Source organism: Gadus macrocephalus, chromosome 18 (assembly GCF_031168955.1).
Source record: "Gadus macrocephalus chromosome 18, ASM3116895v1".
NCBI classification, from domain to species: Eukaryota; Metazoa; Chordata; class Actinopteri; order Gadiformes; family Gadidae; genus Gadus; species Gadus macrocephalus.
Window position 1 is genome coordinate 7,642,185 of NC_082399.1, and position 21,137 is coordinate 7,663,321.

The 21,137-nt window shown below is 50.5% G+C and overlaps 1 protein-coding gene across 1 annotated transcript in view; it reads right to left on the minus strand.

The window, feature by feature from the left end:
- The window catches only part of LOC132446436 (disks large homolog 5-like), a 36,773-nt gene that overhangs the window by 4,746 nt on the left and 10,890 nt on the right, over nt 1-21,137 (minus strand). The window contains 26 exon segments of the mRNA XM_060036747.1: nt 132-259; nt 600-743; nt 1,141-1,337; nt 1,820-1,990; nt 2,388-2,536; nt 3,394-3,583; nt 3,987-4,157; nt 5,016-5,149; nt 5,540-5,702; nt 8,049-8,208; nt 8,719-8,802; nt 9,190-9,335; nt 9,929-10,085; nt 10,359-10,485; nt 10,830-11,453; nt 11,456-11,899; nt 12,822-12,914; nt 13,466-13,569; nt 13,921-14,096; nt 14,199-14,326; nt 14,742-14,874; nt 15,178-15,303; nt 15,712-15,896; nt 17,201-17,431; nt 18,635-18,947; nt 20,147-20,403. Coding sequence (XP_059892730.1) covers nt 132-259; nt 600-743; nt 1,141-1,337; nt 1,820-1,990; nt 2,388-2,536; nt 3,394-3,583; nt 3,987-4,157; nt 5,016-5,149; nt 5,540-5,702; nt 8,049-8,208; nt 8,719-8,802; nt 9,190-9,335; nt 9,929-10,085; nt 10,359-10,485; nt 10,830-11,453; nt 11,456-11,899; nt 12,822-12,914; nt 13,466-13,569; nt 13,921-14,096; nt 14,199-14,326; nt 14,742-14,874; nt 15,178-15,303; nt 15,712-15,896; nt 17,201-17,431; nt 18,635-18,947; nt 20,147-20,403 — 4,935 coding nt within the window.

Genomic DNA, 21,137 nt, shown 5'->3' on the forward strand with positions numbered 1-21,137 from the left:
AAATGTCAATAACGTACATGGCGAAATGACGGCCAAAACATAACTATAATTATAAATTACACAACATGGCAAACAGATGCGCCAACGAAAAGAGTGTTAAGGCAGCGTTGGTGTCACGTGCTCCGACGTACCCTCTCTGTGATCTCCTTGATGGACGCCACGGTGGTCACGTCAAAATGGCCACTCCTGCGCTTGTAGTCGATGAACACGCAGTCCTTCACGCCCCGCTCGATGGCCTGCTGCGAGGCCTTCATCACCTCTGGAAGCACAATCCCGCATATCAGAACAGGGCTTCTGGAACTCTCTTTACAAAACGGACCCCCTTCTAATGATGTATCACAGCGAAGTTCCCCTTTAATGTGCGTGCGATTTATCCAAATTTTGATGTTATATTATCCACTGTATGGGATTGCAGGGTTTGGATGGAGCGAAACTTCATATATGTTTATGAAGTGTCATCAATGCATCCCTCTAAAATAAAAATATCAAATGAATAAAATAAAATACTATCCAAAAATATACTGCGGCAGGATGACACATTTTCTCCGAAAATGGAAGTGGGCTCAAGAGCGGGCTTGGTCAAGACCCCATTAACTCACCAGGGAGACAACGGAAGAACTTAGCAGGGGCCTCCTTCAGCAGCATGTCCTTGTTGGCCTCCACCAGGGGCCCCAGAACCAGCACCGGTCTGGGGGAGGAGCACTCCACCTTCTGAACCCGCTGGTAGGCCAAGCAGACGCCGTCTAGAGAACCGGTACAAAGACATTAGTCTCACACACAGACACACACACACACACACACACACACACCTTGATCTGTTCTAATCCTCATGTACTTTATCGCAGCGTTGATGATTTGCTCACTCACAGCGCCCGACATCAAATGGTTGCCATGCTCGCTTTCATATACAATCTCGCTTTCATCTAGTGTCTATAAAGTTTACCTCAGCGCTGTCAGAGATAATTGGCTTACATCAATCAACCTATCAATCACCTAAATTGCATTTGATCCTGAAAAATAACAACTTAAAAAGTTTCCTACCGCACAACTCATATCATCAACGAAAACTAACTTAGCTTAGCATCAGCCTTCGCGCTACAACCAGGCTAACCCCGCACACACAAGCAGGGGGAGCCTGACCTTCCGTGACGGGCAGGGAGTCGGTGCTGAAGGCCTCCAGGGCGGCCAGGTCCTTGCCGTCCTTGGAGCCGCTGCGCTTGTGCTTGAGCCGCCGCCGGAAGAAGGAGCGGCGGGCGGCGGCCGACAGGCTCTTGCCGGCGCCGTTCTCGTCCTTGGTGTCGGGGCCCCCGTGCCTCCGGTAAAACTCCTGGTCCACCCTGTTGGGAGAGGGGGAGAGGCGACGGGTTTGAGGTGGGGGAGTCGGAGGAAGATCAACTAGAAACTTGGTAAACTACACATTACATTTCTACGAGGATATGGTGTATAAAATTGACGTGTAATATTCTTTGCCTCATTCCTGCCCTCAAACGCATCTCTGTAATACAGATTTTTATTAGTTTTAAACTGACGTTCTAGTCGTCTCATTTTCCTTGATAAGCCCTCCGTATCCCAGTTTTTGCCTCCATTAAAGTTTGCAAAAAATCCCAATACAATCATAGAGATTGCTATTGGGTTACACCATCATCATCATCTTCATCATAAATCCTCCGTATGATACAACTTTATTAATCCCCCATAGGAGAAATTTGATTGTTGCAACAGCCCAGCAGCAGTAGTCTACTGCCTGTAGTCCTCGATGGCCTGATCTGATGTCAGTCCTGGTAAAGCGCTGCTTTAACCCGGCTACATTAACACTCACATGTATTTGGACGGCACCTGGCCCTTCTCCAGCTTGCGTGCGTGCTCGTCCAGCTGCCAGGCCATCCAGTAGCCAAAGTTGCCGTTGGGCAGCGTGTCCTCCACGTACAGGATGTCGTCCTTCTTGAAGCTCAGCTCCTGCTCCCCGTCAGCCACGCGGTCGTAAAGTGCTCTGAAGACAAACGGTGATGGTGAACTGTAAATGGACTGCATTTATGTAGTGCTTTTTTTGCAACCAGTGGCCACCCAAAGCGCTTTACAATATTGCCTGACATTCAACCATTTCATGCACACATTCACACACCGACAGAAGCGTCAAGCCATGCAAGGCGACAGCCAGCTCGTCGGGAGCAGTTTAGGGTTTGGTGCCTTGCTCAGGGACACCTCGACACAGCTAGGAGGAGCCCGGGGATCGAACAAGCAACCTCGTTGTTACCAGCTGCCCCGCTCTTCCACCTGAGCCACAAGCCGCAGTTGTTAAACTAGTTGTTAAAGGTTATTAATCGGGGTCTGGGGCAGACAAGGTAGAGGCCTTGAGTGGCTCTGTTGCTGCTGTTGTGTCGCTGTACCGTATGAAGAACCCGTCCCCGGGGAACTCTTTGATTAGGGTCAGGTCCTCGGCCAGGTGCTGCACTTTGAAGGTGACCGTCTCGCCTGGCTTCAGCAGCTCCAGGTACGCCTCCTCCACCGTCTTGTTCTTCATGCTGACGCCGTTGAACTGCGGGACAAGAACACATCACGCGCACACACCGTCACGGCCTGTTCACAATGCTAGCATTTGCTTTACATATGATTATTCGTGTTGTTGTTTGAGTATTGATTGCGCAAGGGTGGAATTGCACAGCCACTTCGCTTTTCATGTCATGCCTTCTGGGTTTTAAGATAATATGTCTAAATTGGTTAAAGGATATGAAGGTATTCATTTTAATTTGTTGCTGTAAGTTGTTCCAGGAGTCAGGGGCACTGAACCTAAAAGCTGTCTTTCCAAGCTCAGACTGGGCTTGAGGAACATAAAGCATGAGCATGTCAGTGGAGCGGGTCTGAAAAAAACCATCTCAAATCATGGGGAAGCTTCCCAGACAGGGCTTTATAAATAGAAATGTGCCAATAAGTGTAACATCTTTCTTTAAGGGAGAACCACCCATCCTTTCCATATAAAACCCAATGGTGTGTGTCATAAGCATCTCCTGTGATGAACCTTAAAAATGATCCTTATGAATCCTTCATACCCAAGGCAATACACACACACACAACATATTTCTTACACAAGCACCACATACACACAAGTAGAGAACAGACTGCCGTCAATCAAAGACAATTTTCTAATATGGTAACATGTTGGACAAATAAAGCTTTTGAACTTTGAACTTCAGGAGTATATATATATATATACATACACAGACACACGTGTGCCTGTAAAAAAGACAAGACGGCTTTCATGCCGATCACTTATAACCCTCGATCAGTTGACGGCACGATTCAATTCGCTGATCGCTGATTCATCTTTACTGTCGTTACGCTAAGTCGCCTGCTGGACGTGTCTGCCGTGCGTCATGCACGTGACTGCGAGGTTACCTCCACTATCAGGTCCCCGGGGAGCAGCCCCTCCGGCACCCTGGCCGGGCTGTCCTCGTCCAGGCTCTCCACGTAGATGCCGCAGAGGTTCCCCCCACAGATCTGCACCCCCAGCTCCACCTGGGCGGTCCTCTTGAGCCGGACCAGCCGAGAGGGCGTGGGGGCGTGGCGGGAGGCGGAGCCTGGTAGCCTTGAATGATGAATCAATGGATCCCCGTCAGAACCAGAAGGCGTTTTATCGACCGATACGTCGGCACACGTGCTAGGGTTTCATTGTGGAACGTCGGACATGAGTTAAATAACCCGAAGGACGTGCTTCACATTTCCTTTTTATATAATGTTGTTAATGGAGCGTGAACATAGCTTGGCAGTCTATTATGACCTGATTGGTAATGGACTCCCCGAGAAGGGGAAAAATCTAGTAACTGTAATTCTGCATCCGTCCATACACGAGCATGTGCTTTGAGCATTATAGCTAATCCAAATATCAACTTGTACAACATGCTACGGTGTGAATAGTCAAACTCGGCCGACGCGTCCGTCGCGGTGCGAGGTCGGACGCCGTGCCTCCGGGGGGGGGGGGGGGGGGCCACCTGAAGGAGCTGCTGGGGCTGGTGGCGGGGGTGGTCTGCCTGGAGGGGGGCGTGATGGTGCCCTCGTCCTCCGGCTCGCTCAGCGTGTCCACGGCCGACTGGTCGTCGTCGGGGCTGCCGGCGCTGCTGTCGTCGGGCGTGGCCTGGTTGCTGATGGAGCCCAGGCAGGAGCTGGGGAGGGGCGGTTCACATGGGGGGGGAGAGGCCGTTGCTTAGACTGACTCGTTGGTGTACCCCCTTGAAGAGGTTGTTTCAGCTCAGTGCCCCGTTATCCTCCAGGGCTGAACGATTTCGGGGAATAATCGAATTGCGATTGTTTCGACCAATATTGCGATTGCGATTTAGTATGCGATTTTTTTTTGTAAAGTTCCTTATGTTCTGTATTATTCAATTAACAAGCAATTTATTAATTGTTGTCGCAGTCTTTGCGATTTGAATTACATCGCGATGTCGGTTTGTTAATCGTTCGGCGCTTCTTCACAACACATTTCAGGGAGAAAGGTATTGATATTAGGCTTATCGCATCAGTTCCTGTTTGGCGGGGGGGGGGGGGGGGGGGGGGGGGGGGGTTGAGGTGTCTATTTTCTCTGTTTTCCTTGTTTCACCCCGTTATCTAAAAATGTCAAAGTACCCCTGCAACCCCTACCCCAATTTCAGGAACACTGGTTAAGACATTACATGGGGGTGATGATATGATGACAGTGACAGTGGAGTCACTGGTTTAGACATTACAGGGGGGTGATGATATGAGGACAGTGACAATGGAGTCACTGGTTTAGACATTACAGGGGGGTGATGATATGATGACAGTGGAGTCACTGGTTCAGACATTACAGAGGGGTGATGATATGAGGACAGTGGAGTCACTGGTTCAGACATTACAGAGGGGTGATGATATGAGGACAGTGGAGTCACTGGTTTAGACATTACAGGGGGGTGATGATATGATGACAGTGACATTGGAGTCACTGGTTTAGACATTACAGGGGGGTGATGATATGATGACAGTGACAGTGGAGTGGGGTTTACCCGGAGTGCGAGCCGTTCCCCAGTTGCACCATGTGGGGGTTGTACTGGGCCAGGACGGTCACCGTGTCACACTGCTGGCCAATCACCAGCCGCGCCTGCTGCTCGTTGGCGTTGCGCAGGTTGATCCCGTTGAACTGAAATGAAGAATAATGCCCATAGAAATACATCATTTAATAAAGATAGAACGATCAAGGGAGCATTCCATAAATTAATGATCAAGTGTATGAAAATTTGAACAAAGGGAGAATTATATATATCATAAGATAATAGTGAATACAAAATAAAAATGCCCATAAAGAAAATGAAAAAACCTAAATCATAAGTTAATATACAATCTACAAAATATACAAAATTTAATAAATATTGAATATTATTTTAACTGGATATATAAATTAATATAATACATTATAATCAACATTTAATTAATTTAACGTAAAAGATGAATAGTAACAATGACGTAACAAAGGAGAGGAAACCAGAGCTGAACTCGAGGAGGGCAGTTGAGCCGAGAGCCGTCCCCTTACCTCCAGGAGTTGATCTCCGTACTCCAGTCTGGCCTGGTGGGCGATGCTGCCGGCGGTCACCTTGGAGACGAACACGCCCCCGCTCTCACCACTCACGATGGAGATGCCCAGTGGCTCCGCCCCCTTCTGTACCATCACGTTGCGAGGCTCTTCCAGGTAAGGCCTTCAGGGAGTGCACAGGGAGAGACGTCAGAGAGAGAGTCATAAGGAGGGAAAGAAAGAGCGAGTGACATGGGAGATAGGCCTAGTCTCCTAGGCTCAGCCCTATCCGACCATTACCTCATTATTAGGGCCCGACCGATTTATCGGCCTGCCGATTTAATCGGCCGATTATAGCCTTTTTGAAAATAATCGGCATCGGCCAAAAAGACGCCGATTACAACAGTTTTTTTTTTATTTTTTTTTTTATAAATGTTATTGCGATTAGTATCCTGCAGATTGCGCTCCTACTCGCCTTGCTAACTAACAACTTTAGCTGGAGTAAAAAAGAGGAGATTGAATTTTACCGTACAACATGAAAGCACGCTCGCTCAGGCAGCTGCGCGCTCACCTCACCAATGTACACAAGACGCGTTGTTTGAGCATGTTGTGCCTGTTTTTCTTTAGGTCCCAGGCCATGTTAATTTGTTATACTGTAGACTCTAACGGTGAGACCATACGGCTCAGCACGCACGTGTTAGTCACTGCTCACGAGCGCAGCACATTGGGAGTTAGTTATTTATTTTACATTTTACATTACACTCATTTTTGACTGTAAATGTATTCTAAAACACTCAAAGGTTCTGCATTCAATTCACATATTCGTCAAAAGTGTTTAAAGTATATTTAAGGTATCAAAAACTACGTTTTATATGTTGTTTTTTGTTGTTTTTTTAAATCGGCCGATTAAATTGTAATCGTAATTTTTCTCTGAAAATAATCGGCATCGGCATCGGCACTCAAAAATAAATATCGGTCGGGCCCTACTCATTATCTAACACTTTTTCAGTGTGTACACATTTACATTATATTCTGCTGAAGGCGATTGTTTACAATTGTTAAAAATGTTGTGCTATTATTACTGTTTGCTTATTATTATGTTTGATCTTATTTTCATTTTTGTTCTTTTGCAGTGCAACCATAAATCCATGCCAATTAAGTCCTTGGAATTCAATTTCTTGAGAGAGAGAGAGAGCAAAGACGGAGAGAGGGGTGGAGGAAGACACACACACACACACAAACAAACACACACACACACAAACAAACAAACACACAGACAGAGGCGGAGAGAAAGAGAGCGTCGGAAAACATGTTAGTAACCTTGTTGAGAGCGACCTCAGGTGGGAACCATGCCTGGGTCCCTGTACTATTCCGACCGCGGGTTTCCATGGTTACCAGAGCGAGGAAAAGTTTAGAACAGTTGATGGAATCCATTATTCAAGGGAACTAATGGGTATTTGGAGCTGAATAATTCTTGATTTGAATATCACAGATTCTTAACTTAAGCGACCCAATTAAATAATCAATGGGCTTAGATTACTTATCGGAGTCATCGGCGACTAATAACACGAAGTGATCTGCAATTTGAGATAACAAATGAATAATTACACTGCTGTATTCTTAGCACAAAAATCTGTTGCTTTAAAAAACAACTACAGACCTCGGGGAAGGGATTAGAATTGGAAATTCAGCCAAAATCAGAAGACGCTGTGTCTCTCCCCCCCCCCCCCCCCCACCAAGGACATTAGATGTGTAGGAGTTGGCCGTTCACGAGCCAAGAACATTTTTAGGCTGAAAGTCATGCAATCATGCACGATTCAACAGCATTCGGAAATAAACCAGCACAGGAGAGGAAAGTACGAGGCAGAATACAAAAGGACACCAGTAAAGAAAATAGAAACCCCCCAAAAAAAACACAGCCATTGTGATTCATCAACAGGGTCGATTAGACGGCCCCTAAAGAGGCCAATCTGCAGACATATTTTAGGGCGTTCTGCAGGCGGAGCGTGTCAGGCATCCATAAGACGTGCCTCGCTCTCTCTGGGCCCCACCAACCAATCATAGGTCCCGAGGCTCCCTAAAGAGACTAGCGCGGGCTTAGGAGTCTGGAGGTCGACGCTTTGCGAGACAGATCTAATCCGAGGAAAGACGAGGCAAGAGGGAAGAGACATGGGGCTGCCAGTCCGGGGTAGACAGAGTGGGGTGAAGGGAGGACAAGTGAATGATGGATGGATGGATGGATGTGTGTGTGTGTGTGTGTGTGTGTGTGTGTGTGTGTGTGTGTGTGTGTGTGTGTGTGTGTGTGTGTGTGTGTGTGTGTGTGTGTGTGTGTGTGTGTGTGTGTGTGTGTGTGTGTGTGTGTGTGTGTGTGTGTGTGTGTGTGTGTGTGTGTGTGTGTGTGTGTGTGTGTGTGTGTGTGTGTGTGTTCGCTCGCAATGGTTTGTCACTGGGATGGAGACGGAAGGGGAAAGGAGAGAGTGAGTGAGTGAACGAGTGTGTCAGTTATTCCCGGTCGGACAGGTCTCCCTACCGATCCTTCCGCCTGTCGCCGATGGGGGCGGGGCTGACCGATATCCTTGCCTGGGCGGCGATGGAGCCCTGTGATTGGCTGCTGGCGAAGGACGCCGTGTCCAGGCGCACGGGGGACAGCGGGGGCGTGGGGCTGCTGCACTCCGAGTGAGACAGGGAGCCTGGAGACGACGACAGCCCACCGATCAGTCACGGCCCACACCCACATAGGCAAGGCAAGGCAACTTTATTTATATTGCACTTTTCATACACAAGGCAGACTCAAAGAGCTTCACATGCTTCACATAAACATTGTCATACAATAAAATAAAATAATAGATAAGTAAAAGAAAACGTATGCAAAGAAATGAGTAAAATAGAAAGTGCAATGTATTTAAGATCAGATCAACAGTCTCTCTGGTAACCGCGTCGGGACTCCAACCCGACCTAAAGGAACTTGGTACTTTCTCTGGGACTCCAACCCGGATTCTAGTAACCCTTATCCTTTCTCTCTGGTATCAGATCATGTATCTTTCTGGTAAAAATCGAAAATTAAATTGAAAGTTAAAAAGGCTTTTTAGTAAGTAAAATTGAAAGTGCATAGTAAACAAGGCACTGGGGTAATGACACGAGGGAGAGAGAGACCCAGTCACACCAACGCTTCAGCGGCCGTGCAGGGAGGGGTACGGTACCTCTGTCCGACCCGACGGACCGCGGGTAGCGGGCGGGGGGGATCTTGATGCGCTCCGTCCTGAACTGGGCGGTGCTTAAAGAACCTTTAGAAGCAAGAAGGGAACGTAAGGTCAACACATGAGACGGGGTTCGGCGCCACTTCAGAGGTTCCTGACGGAGAGGAGATTTGAGGCCACACCTGGCAGGGACGCTGACCTGGGACAAGGGGAACTGCTGCTCGGAAGGTCAAAGGTCAAACTATTTCAACTTTGATGCCGACATTCACATTTACTTTGTTTGACGTTCTGTAACAGAGCAACTCTAAAAAGGCCAATGGTTTTCCTAGTTTCTAAACAACTAAACACTTGTTAAACGAGTTAAAAGGCGCTGAACTCCTGCACGTAAGCATGGTATACTCCTATGCCCGACCCAGCGTCCGACTGAGAAACAGTATCCTGGAGTTTGCGCTGGGGATCACGGTGGCACAGTACCTAGCCGGGCGCCGGAGGGAAGGGAGTTGGTGCTGTGTTGCGGGCGCGATGGCGGCAGGCTGTGCCCGCCCTCGGGGAAGTCTCCTCCGTCTCTGTGCTTCTGACTGAGGTCCAGGCTGTGGTGGTTCTGGTGCTGGGGGCCGGGGCTGCCAGGTAGGGGGAACACACCATCAACTCAGTGGATTTACATGCTATAGCGGCCATCCTGGCACCATCTCGGCTCGACCACTCAGTTGACTTTTTATGCTATAGCGGCCATCTTTGCTCCATCTCGCCTCAACCACTCAGTAGTCTTCATACGCTATAATGGCCATCTTTGGCTGTGTAATTCTGCATTAAGTTCCACGCACCCAGCTAGCGTTTAGAACCAAGATGGAGCCAAAATGGCCGCTGGGTGAATATAAATTCCCCCCAGCCCCCTGCGGGGCTAATTAGCCACACACACACCCCATGTGAGGGGGAACTCTGGCTCGCCCCACCATCTGCTGAAGACACCGGGGAACTGAGTCGAGTTTGCATCTCATTTGCAACATCATGGTGCGATTATGAGGATTCTCTCCAAAGTGGTCGGTTGGCGAGTTGTGTTAGTGCCGGCGGAACATCTTTATATATGTTCCATATTGACGGGCCTCATTAAACGTGAGAGAGGACCTGACCCGCTGTTGAACAGGTGGATGCATGTGGTACGAGGGTGTGACGGGGGGGGGGGGGGGGGGGGGTTACGGTGGGGGTAGCTCACCTGGTGAGGGGGTGGAGCGGGTGGGGCGGGGCGGGGCCGGGGGCGGGCGGAGGGGGGGAGTTCCCGGGCTGGACCTCGTGGCTCCAGGCCGTGTAGACGGGGTTCCTCATCACGGCGGTGACGGCGGGGCACGGAGCCAGGTCTCTCTGTGGGGGGTCTGGCAGAGGGGGGGGGGGGGGTCCGTTGGATGCGTTATTGGTGGGGTCGGAAACAAGCGATACGGAGATCCCTGGTGGGTTGTGTGTGTGTGTGTGTGTGTGTGTGTGTGTAGATGTTTGGATGGGTGGGTAAGTTGTCTGGGTGTGTGTGTGTGTGTGTGTGTGTGTGTGTGTGTGTGTGTGTGTGTGTGTGTGTGTGTGTGTGTTGTGTGTGTGTGTGTGTGTGTGTGTGTGTGTGTGTGTGCGTGCGCTGCGTGTCGGGGTTGACTTACGTGCGGCGATGGTGCTGCTGTAGCCGGGGGGAACGAAGGGCATGCTGTAGCGATGGCAACGCATGGGGGAGAAACGCACCAGGTCCACGGGCTCGGGGGAATGCTCGTCGTTAGAGAAACTCTGAACCTGGATATAACGAGTGCAGACGCACAGACAGACAAACGGAAAGACAGAGGGAGGAAGGGGGAGCCAGAGAGAGAGAGAGGCCAGATTAACGGAGATGATTCACACGCACGCATGCGATATCAGAGCAGCCAGAGCTGTAAATAACTGCATTAGGGCCCTCCTGAGTATTGCCCGTGTGCCAAATTCACCCAGCGGCCATCTTGGATCTAGAGACTAGCTGGGTGGAGGGGAACTGAATGCCTCATTCAGTTCCCCTCCACCCAGCTAGTCTCTAGATCCAAGATGGCCGCTGGGTGCCCCGGGGGGGGGGGGGGGGGGGGGGGGGGCACTCCCCGGTGTATTACCTGCGTGGGGATGGGGATGTGCAAGGGGGTCACGTTGCGCCGCAGAGCCGGCGCCGACCCGGGCCGGTACCTCTTCCTCTCGTGCTCCTCCGTCTTCGGCCTGCGGCCCTCGCCGGCCCTCCGGAAGCCCGGCTTGGCGTCCGGCGGCAGCGTGGGAGTGTCTACGCCGTAGAGGCGCGGCAAGGTGGCCGGCGGGCCGTCCCGCTCCTCCGGCGGCGGTGGCGGCGGCGGCGGTACCGGAGAGGCGGGGGGCGTCGCGGCGGCGATGGTCGAGTCCGACGCCGAGCTGTTCTGATGCCGCCGCTTGAAGCGGAACGAGTCGCTGCGGGCGGGCGGGGTGGGCGGGGCCGGGCCCTCCGACACGGGGCTCTGCGGGGAGCGGCGCGGCTGCTGGGACAGGGACAGGTAGTCCAGCTTGGGCGCCGTCGCCGCCACCGCCGCCGCCGCCACCGCCACCGCCTCTGGCCTCTTGAAGGCGTCCACGTCGAAGATGGACTTCCGCGGCTTGGGCCTCTTGAAGATGGAGAGCTGGGCGAACTCCGACACGCCGGTCCCGCCGCCGCCCACCACCTTGGGCCAGGTGCCCCCGCTGGGCTTCTCCGTCGGGGGGGGCTCTGCCCCCCTCCGCCGCCCGGACAGGCCGGGTCCGGGGGGCCGTCCCCGGGAGGCGGAGGGCTGAAGGCGGGGTCTCGGCGGGGGTGTTGGTGGTGGTGGTGGTGGTGGTGGTGGAGGAGTTCGGGCCTCCGGCAGCAGTAGTCTGGGTGGGGCTCCGGGGCCGCCGGGGGGTCCCCGCGCGGGGCCAGCGGGTGGGAGTGCAGGGAGCTGCTGGGGGAGGGTTTGAGGTGATAGGGAGGGGGGCCGCTGAGGAAGCCGTCGGCCGGAGGGTCTCGGCGGGGCCCGTCCGGCCCTGCGACCGGACCGTCGGGGCTGTAGATGTCCGTCTGGGTGGAGTTGTTGTGCTTGGGGTGACGGCAGCTCCGGGCGTGGATCTCACAGGACTGGGGCCGGCCCCCCGGGCTGCGGTCGCAGTCGGACAGCAGGCTCTGGCCCGAGCAGCTGTGGGGATGGAACTGGGGGAGAGGGACAAAGAGGAGGAGCCGTGGAATAAGGTGAACGCTCTTCACGGTCACAGTTGGTGTCAGGTCATGTCGAACGCTGTATGGGACAATGCAATGCACTGAACAATGCCTTTCATCAAGTTCACATAAAAGGGGATCAGGTTCAGACTTTTTCCCCCCCTGGAGTTTGAACACCCTCCCAACGTGACTCTTTCGCTCGGTACGAGTGAACCGTTATCCTGAAACGACTTGCACCTGCATCCCGCCGTGCCTGCATTATACATTGTCTCTCCGCTAAATCTTATTTACCCCACGTCTCTCTGCGGCTTGGATGGGAGGCTTCACAGAATGATCCACCAAAACACATTAAACATACAGACATCCCTAACGCATGCCCTTAACATTTAATGAGGCTGTGGCTTGTGATGAATCTCAGATCACCCGGCAGCCAGGCCTAAATAATGGTATCCTAGCAACAGGAATTTATTTAGATTCCGATTTGCCATCACTGGAACAAGTAATGGATCTGTGCTGGGTGACAGCAGTCAGCTAGCCAACTGATAATGTACTGCAAGAACAGCCATACAATTCATCCCTTGAGATCTTTTCTGTTTTTCCTTTCAAGACTGCATATTAGAACTCTTGCATGACGCTGATTGGTATGACAAATGACATGCAAATGAGTCTGCCAAAACTGTACACTAATCAGATGGAGATATTCTATTGAGGTCTGCTACTTCAGTATGAATTCCTTGCAAAAGTCAACAGAACAAAGTAAAAACGGAAATCTTTGGAATTTACAATCATTATTTTTTGTTGTTTAATATTTCAGCCTTTTGTCGTTTGAAATCCCACAAATAGAAGAAACCCAGGGGAAGACGCAGATGTGGAAATCACTCCTTTTGTGTGTCCCCGTGTGAGCGGGGGAGCTCACCTTCATGAGAGAGATGCTGAGGGTGTCACGACAGCTCCTCAGCAGAGCTTCACAGTCAGACAGAGACTTGTTGTCCACGGCGATGCCATTTATCTGCAATGAAAGCATGAAAATGAATTAAACAGTTAGTTTGATAACAACAGCCATTGCATTCCGTTTCTTAACCCACGTGAGAGTTACTGTAAGAATAGGGGCTTATTCTAATGGTTAAGAATACATTGAGTACCATTCTGTAGTTTAATCAGACAACAGAGACTTCCATTGATTATTTTGGAATAAATTTGAAATAGAGGTACGGGTATGCATCTTGCTCAGGGATGCCTTCAGGTAGAATGTGCACACTATGTTCAAACCCAGAATCTTTCAACGGTATGTTTAACCCCCTGACCACTTGTTTATCCCTGCACTCCCAGCACTGTGTATACGTCCGCCATCTTTCACTAATCACAAACAATATTACAAGGTCAGCCAGAGGTTACGGACAACGTAGTATGGATGAGTTGGTAAGTATCTAAAGTGAACCATCTCCATAAAAGCACTAATGCAATCTGGGAGCGTCTGGATTTCAACATGAACGTTCACGCCAGCAGGTGGCAGCAGAGCTCAACGAGGGGACTTGTTTTGGGAAAGAACACAATACTCACTGCTAGCAGTCTATCCCCGGGTGTGAGAGAGCTGTCCTTGGCCGCGGGGCTGCCGGGGGTAATCCCAGCCACAAACACACCACTCTCCAGACCTATACCGCTGTCTGCACACGCGCACACACACGCACGCACACACATACACACACGTTAGAGAACAAAAGCACTATGACTTAATTCACAACATGGATGATCCCGCTATTTAACAGCAGACGTTCTGGGAGCTTCCAAGGTACTGCCACAATTGTGGATTGCATTTAATTAAGATTTAGTTATTTTCATATTTCATCCAAGAGTATTTCCACCAAACAAACTACTAATGTACAGATTAAACCAAACATACTATCGAAATTGGGAGTAGCATCGACATTTTGTTGGTTTCCTCTACGCTAATACCGAAAAAAATTAATCTGAACAAACGTATATAAAAAGTGAAACATAAAATGGGGAGACTGGACCTTTGTGGCCGACCAGGCTGAGCTGCACGGGCGTGATGACGCGCGCGCCCAGGGACCGCCTCCGCCGCACCACCATATTAATCACCCCCTCCACGCCTAGCACTGCCTTGATCACTTGCTTCCTGTCCTTATTTGCTAGGTCCACGTCGTTAATCTTCAGCAGCCAATCATTCACCCTGGGGAGAGCGCGGGGCCAAAGGGGGGCGTTCACCAATCAGGTCGAAGGAGAGGATTGATGGTTTGCGGGTGGTGGGAGATGGACCGGTGGGGGCTCTTACCTCAGTCTTCCTTCTGCAACACTTCCTTTGTCCACCCTGCTCACAAATATACCACAGTCTCCCGGTAGGTACGGGTCGCTCACCCCCTCAGCGATGTCAAAGCCGAGCGCTTTCAAGTCCATGTCATCCTAGTATTAAAAAAAATAATGTTACTTAATGAATGCATTAATAATGTCCAAAAGCACAAATGTAGCCGGAGTGCAGGATTTGACAGCTTTGTAAACACTGCACTGCACTTAACCAAAGTGCAGTGATTTCCCCCCTTAATGGTAGTCCAAAAACAAATACAGGGTTTGGAGATATCCTGTGGCCTTGGTCAGCAGAATAATTCCTCGTGATAAGGGTCATCATGCTAGTCGAATGCCAGCCAAAAAGTACTTTCCTTACGCTCAAATTAATTTGAACATCACTATGGAAACAACGTTATCTGAGAGAAAACTAACACAACTATGTTGACTAAAGCACGTCATTTTGTTTCCGTACATCCGTTACGGCTTCAAGTGGTTTAGAGACTGTGCGGGTGTACACTGCAACAGAACGTACCCGGTCCTTCTCAAACTCCACCACCTCCGTCTCCCACTCCATGGAGTCAGTGTCGATGGCCGAGTCGTGCGAGCTGTGGGCCATCAGCTGGCGGAAGCGGGCCTCCTTCTCCAGCTGGTCCTCCACCTTCTCCCTGCAGGTACCCCGGCGTTCGTTAGTGATCCGACGCGTGTCAGGGTCTCCGGGATTATTAAGAACCTCATTCGGTTCGATTGGATATCCGTCCATCACGGCCCAATCATTCACAATGTTGTCATTTAACAGACTGGTGGACATCGGGGATTAATCCCGGGACCTTTCAGCTGGGGAGTCAGAGCTCCCTACGACACCACCCCCACCCCCACCCCCCCCCCCCCCCCCCCCCCCCCCTGCCCCGCAATGAGGGCACAGAACCGTCTCTCTCGAAGCAGAGGGGCCGGCGGGCTGCAGGTCTTACTTGAGCTCCTTGAGTTCGCGCGCGGCGTCGTTCTTCTGCTTCCTGGTGTCGTCCAGGTTCCTCAGGGCGTCGGCCAGGTCGCTGACCGCCCGGTCCCGCTCCCTCCGCAGGTTGTCACACAGGGTGCTGACCAGGGGGGTGCCGCACAACAGGGCAGGGGGTTAGCAACACACCAGATACATACCACAGAGGCCCAGTATCCTCAAGAATAGGAAACACCATGAAGCACAGCAATATGTCTGTATAATGGATCAAATCGATTTAATTAAATGAACAATAGTATTTTCTCTGTATCAAAAGGTTCCATTTTAATTCAGGAAACTTTAATGTATATATATTTGTATAAGTAAAGTGTGAGTGGAATAGTCAATGCTAATCAAAATATGAACCTGTTTTTCCATTAATCCCAACAAAAAACAAAAAGAGAAAAATGACAAACAATGAGCGAGAAACTCCTGAAACAACATGGCGGCTCGCTGTGCATATCCCCAACGCTGTGCTGTAATTTACTGTACTGTACTGTACTGCGCTCACCGTATGCTCTCCCTCTCGGCCACCATCTTGTCCCGCTCCTGGAAGGCCCAGTCCCGCCTGCACTTGGCCACCTCCGCCTCCTGCGACGCCTCCTTCAGCTCCTGGGACACGGCCTCGTGCTGCTTCCTCAGCACCTCCATCTCCTTGGTGGCCCGCTCCATGTCCAGGCTGACAGAGTCCTGTTTCTGGGGGGGCCGGGGGAAGGAACAGGGGCGGCAAGAGTCAGGACATGCCAATGCTTTCTTGTTGATGCAGATGTATTGAGGTTTTATAATTAAAGAGAGTTGAATTTGCTCCAATCAGGGCTCTCAAATACTTGTTTCGTTCCGGGTTTGTATTTATAATTTGATTTGAAGAGGTGCTGTAGGTTTCGATTTGAGAGCTTTTATTTGAGTGTAATTTATCAGAAATGACAGAGCCATCCGTCAACTATGATTGAGTAAGATGCTCTGTGAAAATATCTGTTCTGGTTGACTGTGCCTGCCTCTGTGTGAGTCAATTTCCATTTTAGACTGATACTGGCTCATTTCTGACAGGGGCGGGCATGTCACAGCATCTCTTCCCTGATTGGTTTGGGGATTGCAGCTTGCCTGTCACTCACAGGTCTGTGAGGTCACCACTTCCCAAATGGCAGACGAACGCAGAGACAGAGGGAGGGAGGTGCACTCCTAACACCTCTAAAAACCAGTAACTTTAATCACAACGTGCCTTCAAGGACAAAATCGTCCATGTCTCATCAAACACCGTGACCGTCCCTTTGCAAAATGGGTTGAACATTAATTTGGGCTCAGATTAATTAGTTGACGCCGGAAGTGTCCCATCTCACCCCACCAAGGCTAACCGCTATAAATCAATTTGGAGGAGCTCCACATCAAACTCCGACTTCCCTCGACGGACGGGGCTAAACTGCTGGGTCCAGGAGAGTCATGATCTGGATTAGGGTTGAGTTGTGTGAATTAGGTCACATTTCTATTAGTTCTGCATTTGAAGCGGAGCTAAAATTACTTGCCTTGCATGTAACCCTTTGGTGAGACTCTCACTTTGCAAAGTGCCAAAGTTATTAAAGTAATACCAGTATAACCCCTTACATGGAAAAATGTTACTAGATTCCTAAGCAGCTGTGCGTGCGCGTCTCTCTCTTCGCCCACAAATCACTGCTAATTTCCTAATGCCTGAACCGTTCGACATCCATCAGGTAATTGAAGGGCCGCCCATCACAGGACAAACAGTCATCCAAATCCCCACATAATGCAGCAGGCCTGCCCCCCCCCCCCCACACACACACACATAGATTAACCACTTCCAACGCAGTGACAAACGCCGGGCAGAGCTCCACATCATTACACTCCCACACGCGATCGGATAAAAGAGGATTAGGGAGGGTCTCTCTCTGTAATAAAATAAACGAGTTCAGATCAAATATTAAATAAACAAAGCCCGGCTGTCGGACCCCCCACAGGGAGGGGGGCCGGGGGTTGGGGCCCCTCACCTGTCGGGCCTGGTAGTACTCGCGCAGCAGCTGGTCGCGCTGCACGATGGCCTCGGTGCGCTCCTTGCGGGCGACGTCCCGCTCCTCCCGGGCCGTCTCCGCCTCCTTGCAGGCCTGGCCCAGCTCCTCCCGGGCCTCCGACTTGTCCTTGGCCTCGTGGCAGCACTTGTCCCGCAGCTCGTTGCGCTCGCACACCGCCCGGTCGCGCTCCGCCAGCGCCGAGCCCAGCTCCTGTGGCGCCGCGGCAGGGAGGAAGAGCGGAAAGACGTCACCCACCATAATGATAATAATAATAATAATAATAATATAGATTTAGATTTATATAGCGCTTCATGGTGGACACTGAGTGATGTTTTCTTGGTGAGTCGTTCAAGCAGACTTCGTAAACCGAAGTCTGCTTCGGTTTACGAAGCTCAGGTGTGAACCAGGGTGAAGGGTGTTTTGCAGGGGGCCAGTGTGTTTAAGGAGGCAGACAGGGTGGTGTTGAGCTCCGCCTGAAAACCGCTCTTTCTCCCCAGACGTTTGGATCAAAATGAGACGAAAAATGTCGAGCATGCCGTCTTTCACCGGCTGTTCTGTTTTTGCATCATCTGTCCCTTCATGTTAGGCAGTTAACTGATGTTTAAATTGCCATGTTAGTTTACAGCATAATAATAATTTACTTACTTAATAATGTACTTTATATGGGGGGGGGGAAAGCCCCCCATAGTGCAAATACTGCGCATTGTTAAACCTGAAGGTGAATAGCAGCATCCATTGCTGTATGATTGCACATCTTTATGATTGAGATGCAGAGATCGATGTAATCCTCCATCCTCATTAATCTTTTTTTTAATCTCAAGAGCGAAACCTTTCCTTAATCTCACGAGAGATTTCACATTTATATTAGATATGTATTTCCAAATGACGAGCAATCTCTCTAAAGACACAGGACAAAGCTCAGTCAAAGAGAACACTATGGGACAGCAACAATATAAATAAGGGTACCAGAGATAAGAGCAATCATTTCAGAGCACTTCATGGAAAAAAATCCCCAAAATAAAATCTCGAATGTATAGATTCCATCGCACGAATAAAGAAAAGCTGTTCAACGAACCACGTTATGTGGGGGGCAGTAGCTCTGGAGGTAGAGCGGGTTGGCTGGTAACCGCATGGTTTCTCGTTCCTCCTAGCTGTGAGTGTCAAGGTGCCCCTGAGCAAGGCACCTAACCCTAAACTGCTCCCGAGGGGATGCCAATGCTGTCGCCTTGCATGGCTGACGCTTCCGTCTGTGTGAGAATTAGTGAATGATAAGCAATGTTGTAAAGCGCTTTGGGTGGCCACTGGTTACAAAAAAGTGCAATATAAATACCGTCTATTTACGTCATTGCGTCTCATTCCTAACTCTCAGACCGACCCCCTCCGCGCTTCAACCCGGGGCGTGGCCTCGCTCACCTGTCTGAGCGCCTCCAGCTCGTCGCCGGCCACGCGCCTCTCCGACGAGGTGTTCTTTAGCCGGGCCTCGGCCAGCTCCAGGCCGGTCTGCAGCTTGTCCACCTCCTTGATCACCTGGTCGCGCTCGCTCATGATGAGCCGGTACTCGCTGAACACCGAGTCCCGCTCCTCCTTGTACTTGTCGCAGTCCTTGGCCGCCTTCAGCTGCTGGGTCTTGAGGCGCGTGGCCTCCGCCTGCAGCCGCTCCGTCTCCCGCTGCAGCTCCTTGTTCTGGGCCGCCGCAGCGGCCAGCTCCTGCTGCACCGTGTCGTACCTGGAGCGGGACGGGACGCAACGGGGTATTTATTTCAAGCTAGCTTGCTACACACAAAAAATTGTATTGCAGAATTTTTTTTAAGTTATGCCCCTCCCCCCTCTGTACTCTCTCCAAGCCCCACCCAGCGTCAAAAGTTTATACTCGCCAATTTACCCCCCTTTTTCATGTATTTCATACAAAACAAAATTGCATAATTATACCTATATCACAGCCAAGATAACCGTTTCATTCTGAATAAACTAGATAGCTACTACCATTTTTTCTCGGAAATCTGCACTAGCCAATTTATTACTGTCAATTTATTGCATAAACATTATTCCAAAAGGTTTGCGTTTCAATAACCAGAATCTGACTTATATATGCTTTATGGGCACTTAGAGGTAGGACAGACATCTAAAGCACCGAAAGGGCAACATCTTTCTCAGGGATTGTCAGGTTTCCTCCTCTTTCCCTGTTTGGTTTTATTAGAGCTTCTCAACCAAAGTAGTGAAAAAAACGAATATTTTTTTAAATAAGGGGTTCTAATTAACATGCATTGACTCAAGCAGTGCTAAAGTGACACATAGAGAAACAAATGAAGGTGACAAGACTTGATTGTAGAATTGTCACCTCACCGGGGAGTTGTTAGAAAAGAGAACAGTGGAACAGACTTTCTCCTAATCTCATGAGGGCCCGGACCCCGACGCTCCAAACCAACGGGCAGCTGCCCGGACACAAAGCTTCATCTGTCTCGGATTAGGTGACCAATTCGAATTTGGCACTAAAGCCTTTGTATTAATATGAAGTGAACTTTTCAGTCTGGGCCCGACTGGTAGTGATTAGAATTTGTTTACGTCTGCCGTTTACTCTGTTGGTCTGTCCGTCTGTCCCTTTGGCTGGCTGCATGTCGACAGTACAGCGGTTGTTTTTCCATCAGAGGGTGAATCTGGGTACGTACGTGCGTGTGCGTGCACGTGTTTGGGTCTACAGATTATTGCATGCATTCCAGTGCGTGTGCGTTTGGATGCATGCATGTGTATTGTGCTGGGGCATGTGTGTGTGCATGCAGATGCATTGTGCAATGGATTTAGGCATGCATAGGAGTGCAAGCATCGGTATGCATGCATGCATGAATATGTATTGTACTGATGTGCATGGGGTGTGTGTGTGTGTGTCTGTGTGTGTGTGTGTGTGTGTGTGTGTGTGTGTCGCCCCACCTCCTCCCGGTCGAGGAGTACTGCTGCTGGCGGTGCACGGCGGCGTCCCTCTGCTGCAGCAGCGCGTCCAGCTGCGCCTGCAGCCGCTGGTTCTCCCCGTCAGCCTGCGCCAGGCGGCCCAGGTCGGCGTTGTGGCTCGCCGTCTGCTCGCCGTAGCGCTTGCGCAGCGCCTCGTAGTCGCGCCGCGCCGCGGCCAGCTTTTCCGCCGTGGCGTCGTACAGCTTGCTGAGGACGTCCGACGAGCCCTCGCGCATCACCTGGAGGGGGGGGGGGACGGGGGGGGGACGGGGGGGGACGTGAACACACGCGCACACCCCTTCGTTTAATGGCAGTGGAACAAACGCTGTGGTTTGAGGACATCAGACAAGTTTATTGTTAGTCCTTTTGATGGGTTCGGTCTAAAAGTGTCTTTATAAAAGTGAGGTTTGGATATGAGATTCAACGTTTTTCTTTTTATTAAAAATGCAAGAGATTTCAAGTAGAGACAATACAAAATGGAACAATTACATATTTATGAGTATTCCTTTTTCAAAAAGACGCATTGTTCCTCGGTGGATCAGACCGTCGTGGCTCCCCGGTGACGGTCTCCATTAAAGCAACTGATAAATAAACAACACGTGTTTGTTTACCCAGCTGTCTGTGAAACAGAGTGCTCGTGTAATGGGTGGAACCGCTGTGCGCCAGAGTGCCGGGGCATCACGCGGGCTGCATTTAGACCGAGATAGGGATTTTGTGGCCGGCAAAGATCACACCAGGGCGACGCCCTCCCTCTCACTTCGCGCATTGAAACGGACGAGTGTCTTTGATGTTTGATGAGGCTCTTAACCCAAGGCCGTTTTCACACCACATTCCCTCACTTGCGGTGCCGCGTTCAGTAAAACAAATACAAGCCTAAATTGATCAATAAAATGGTAAATGGACTACATTTATAAAGCGCTTTTCTAACCAGTGGCCACTCAAAGCACTTCACAATACTGCCAAACATTCGGCC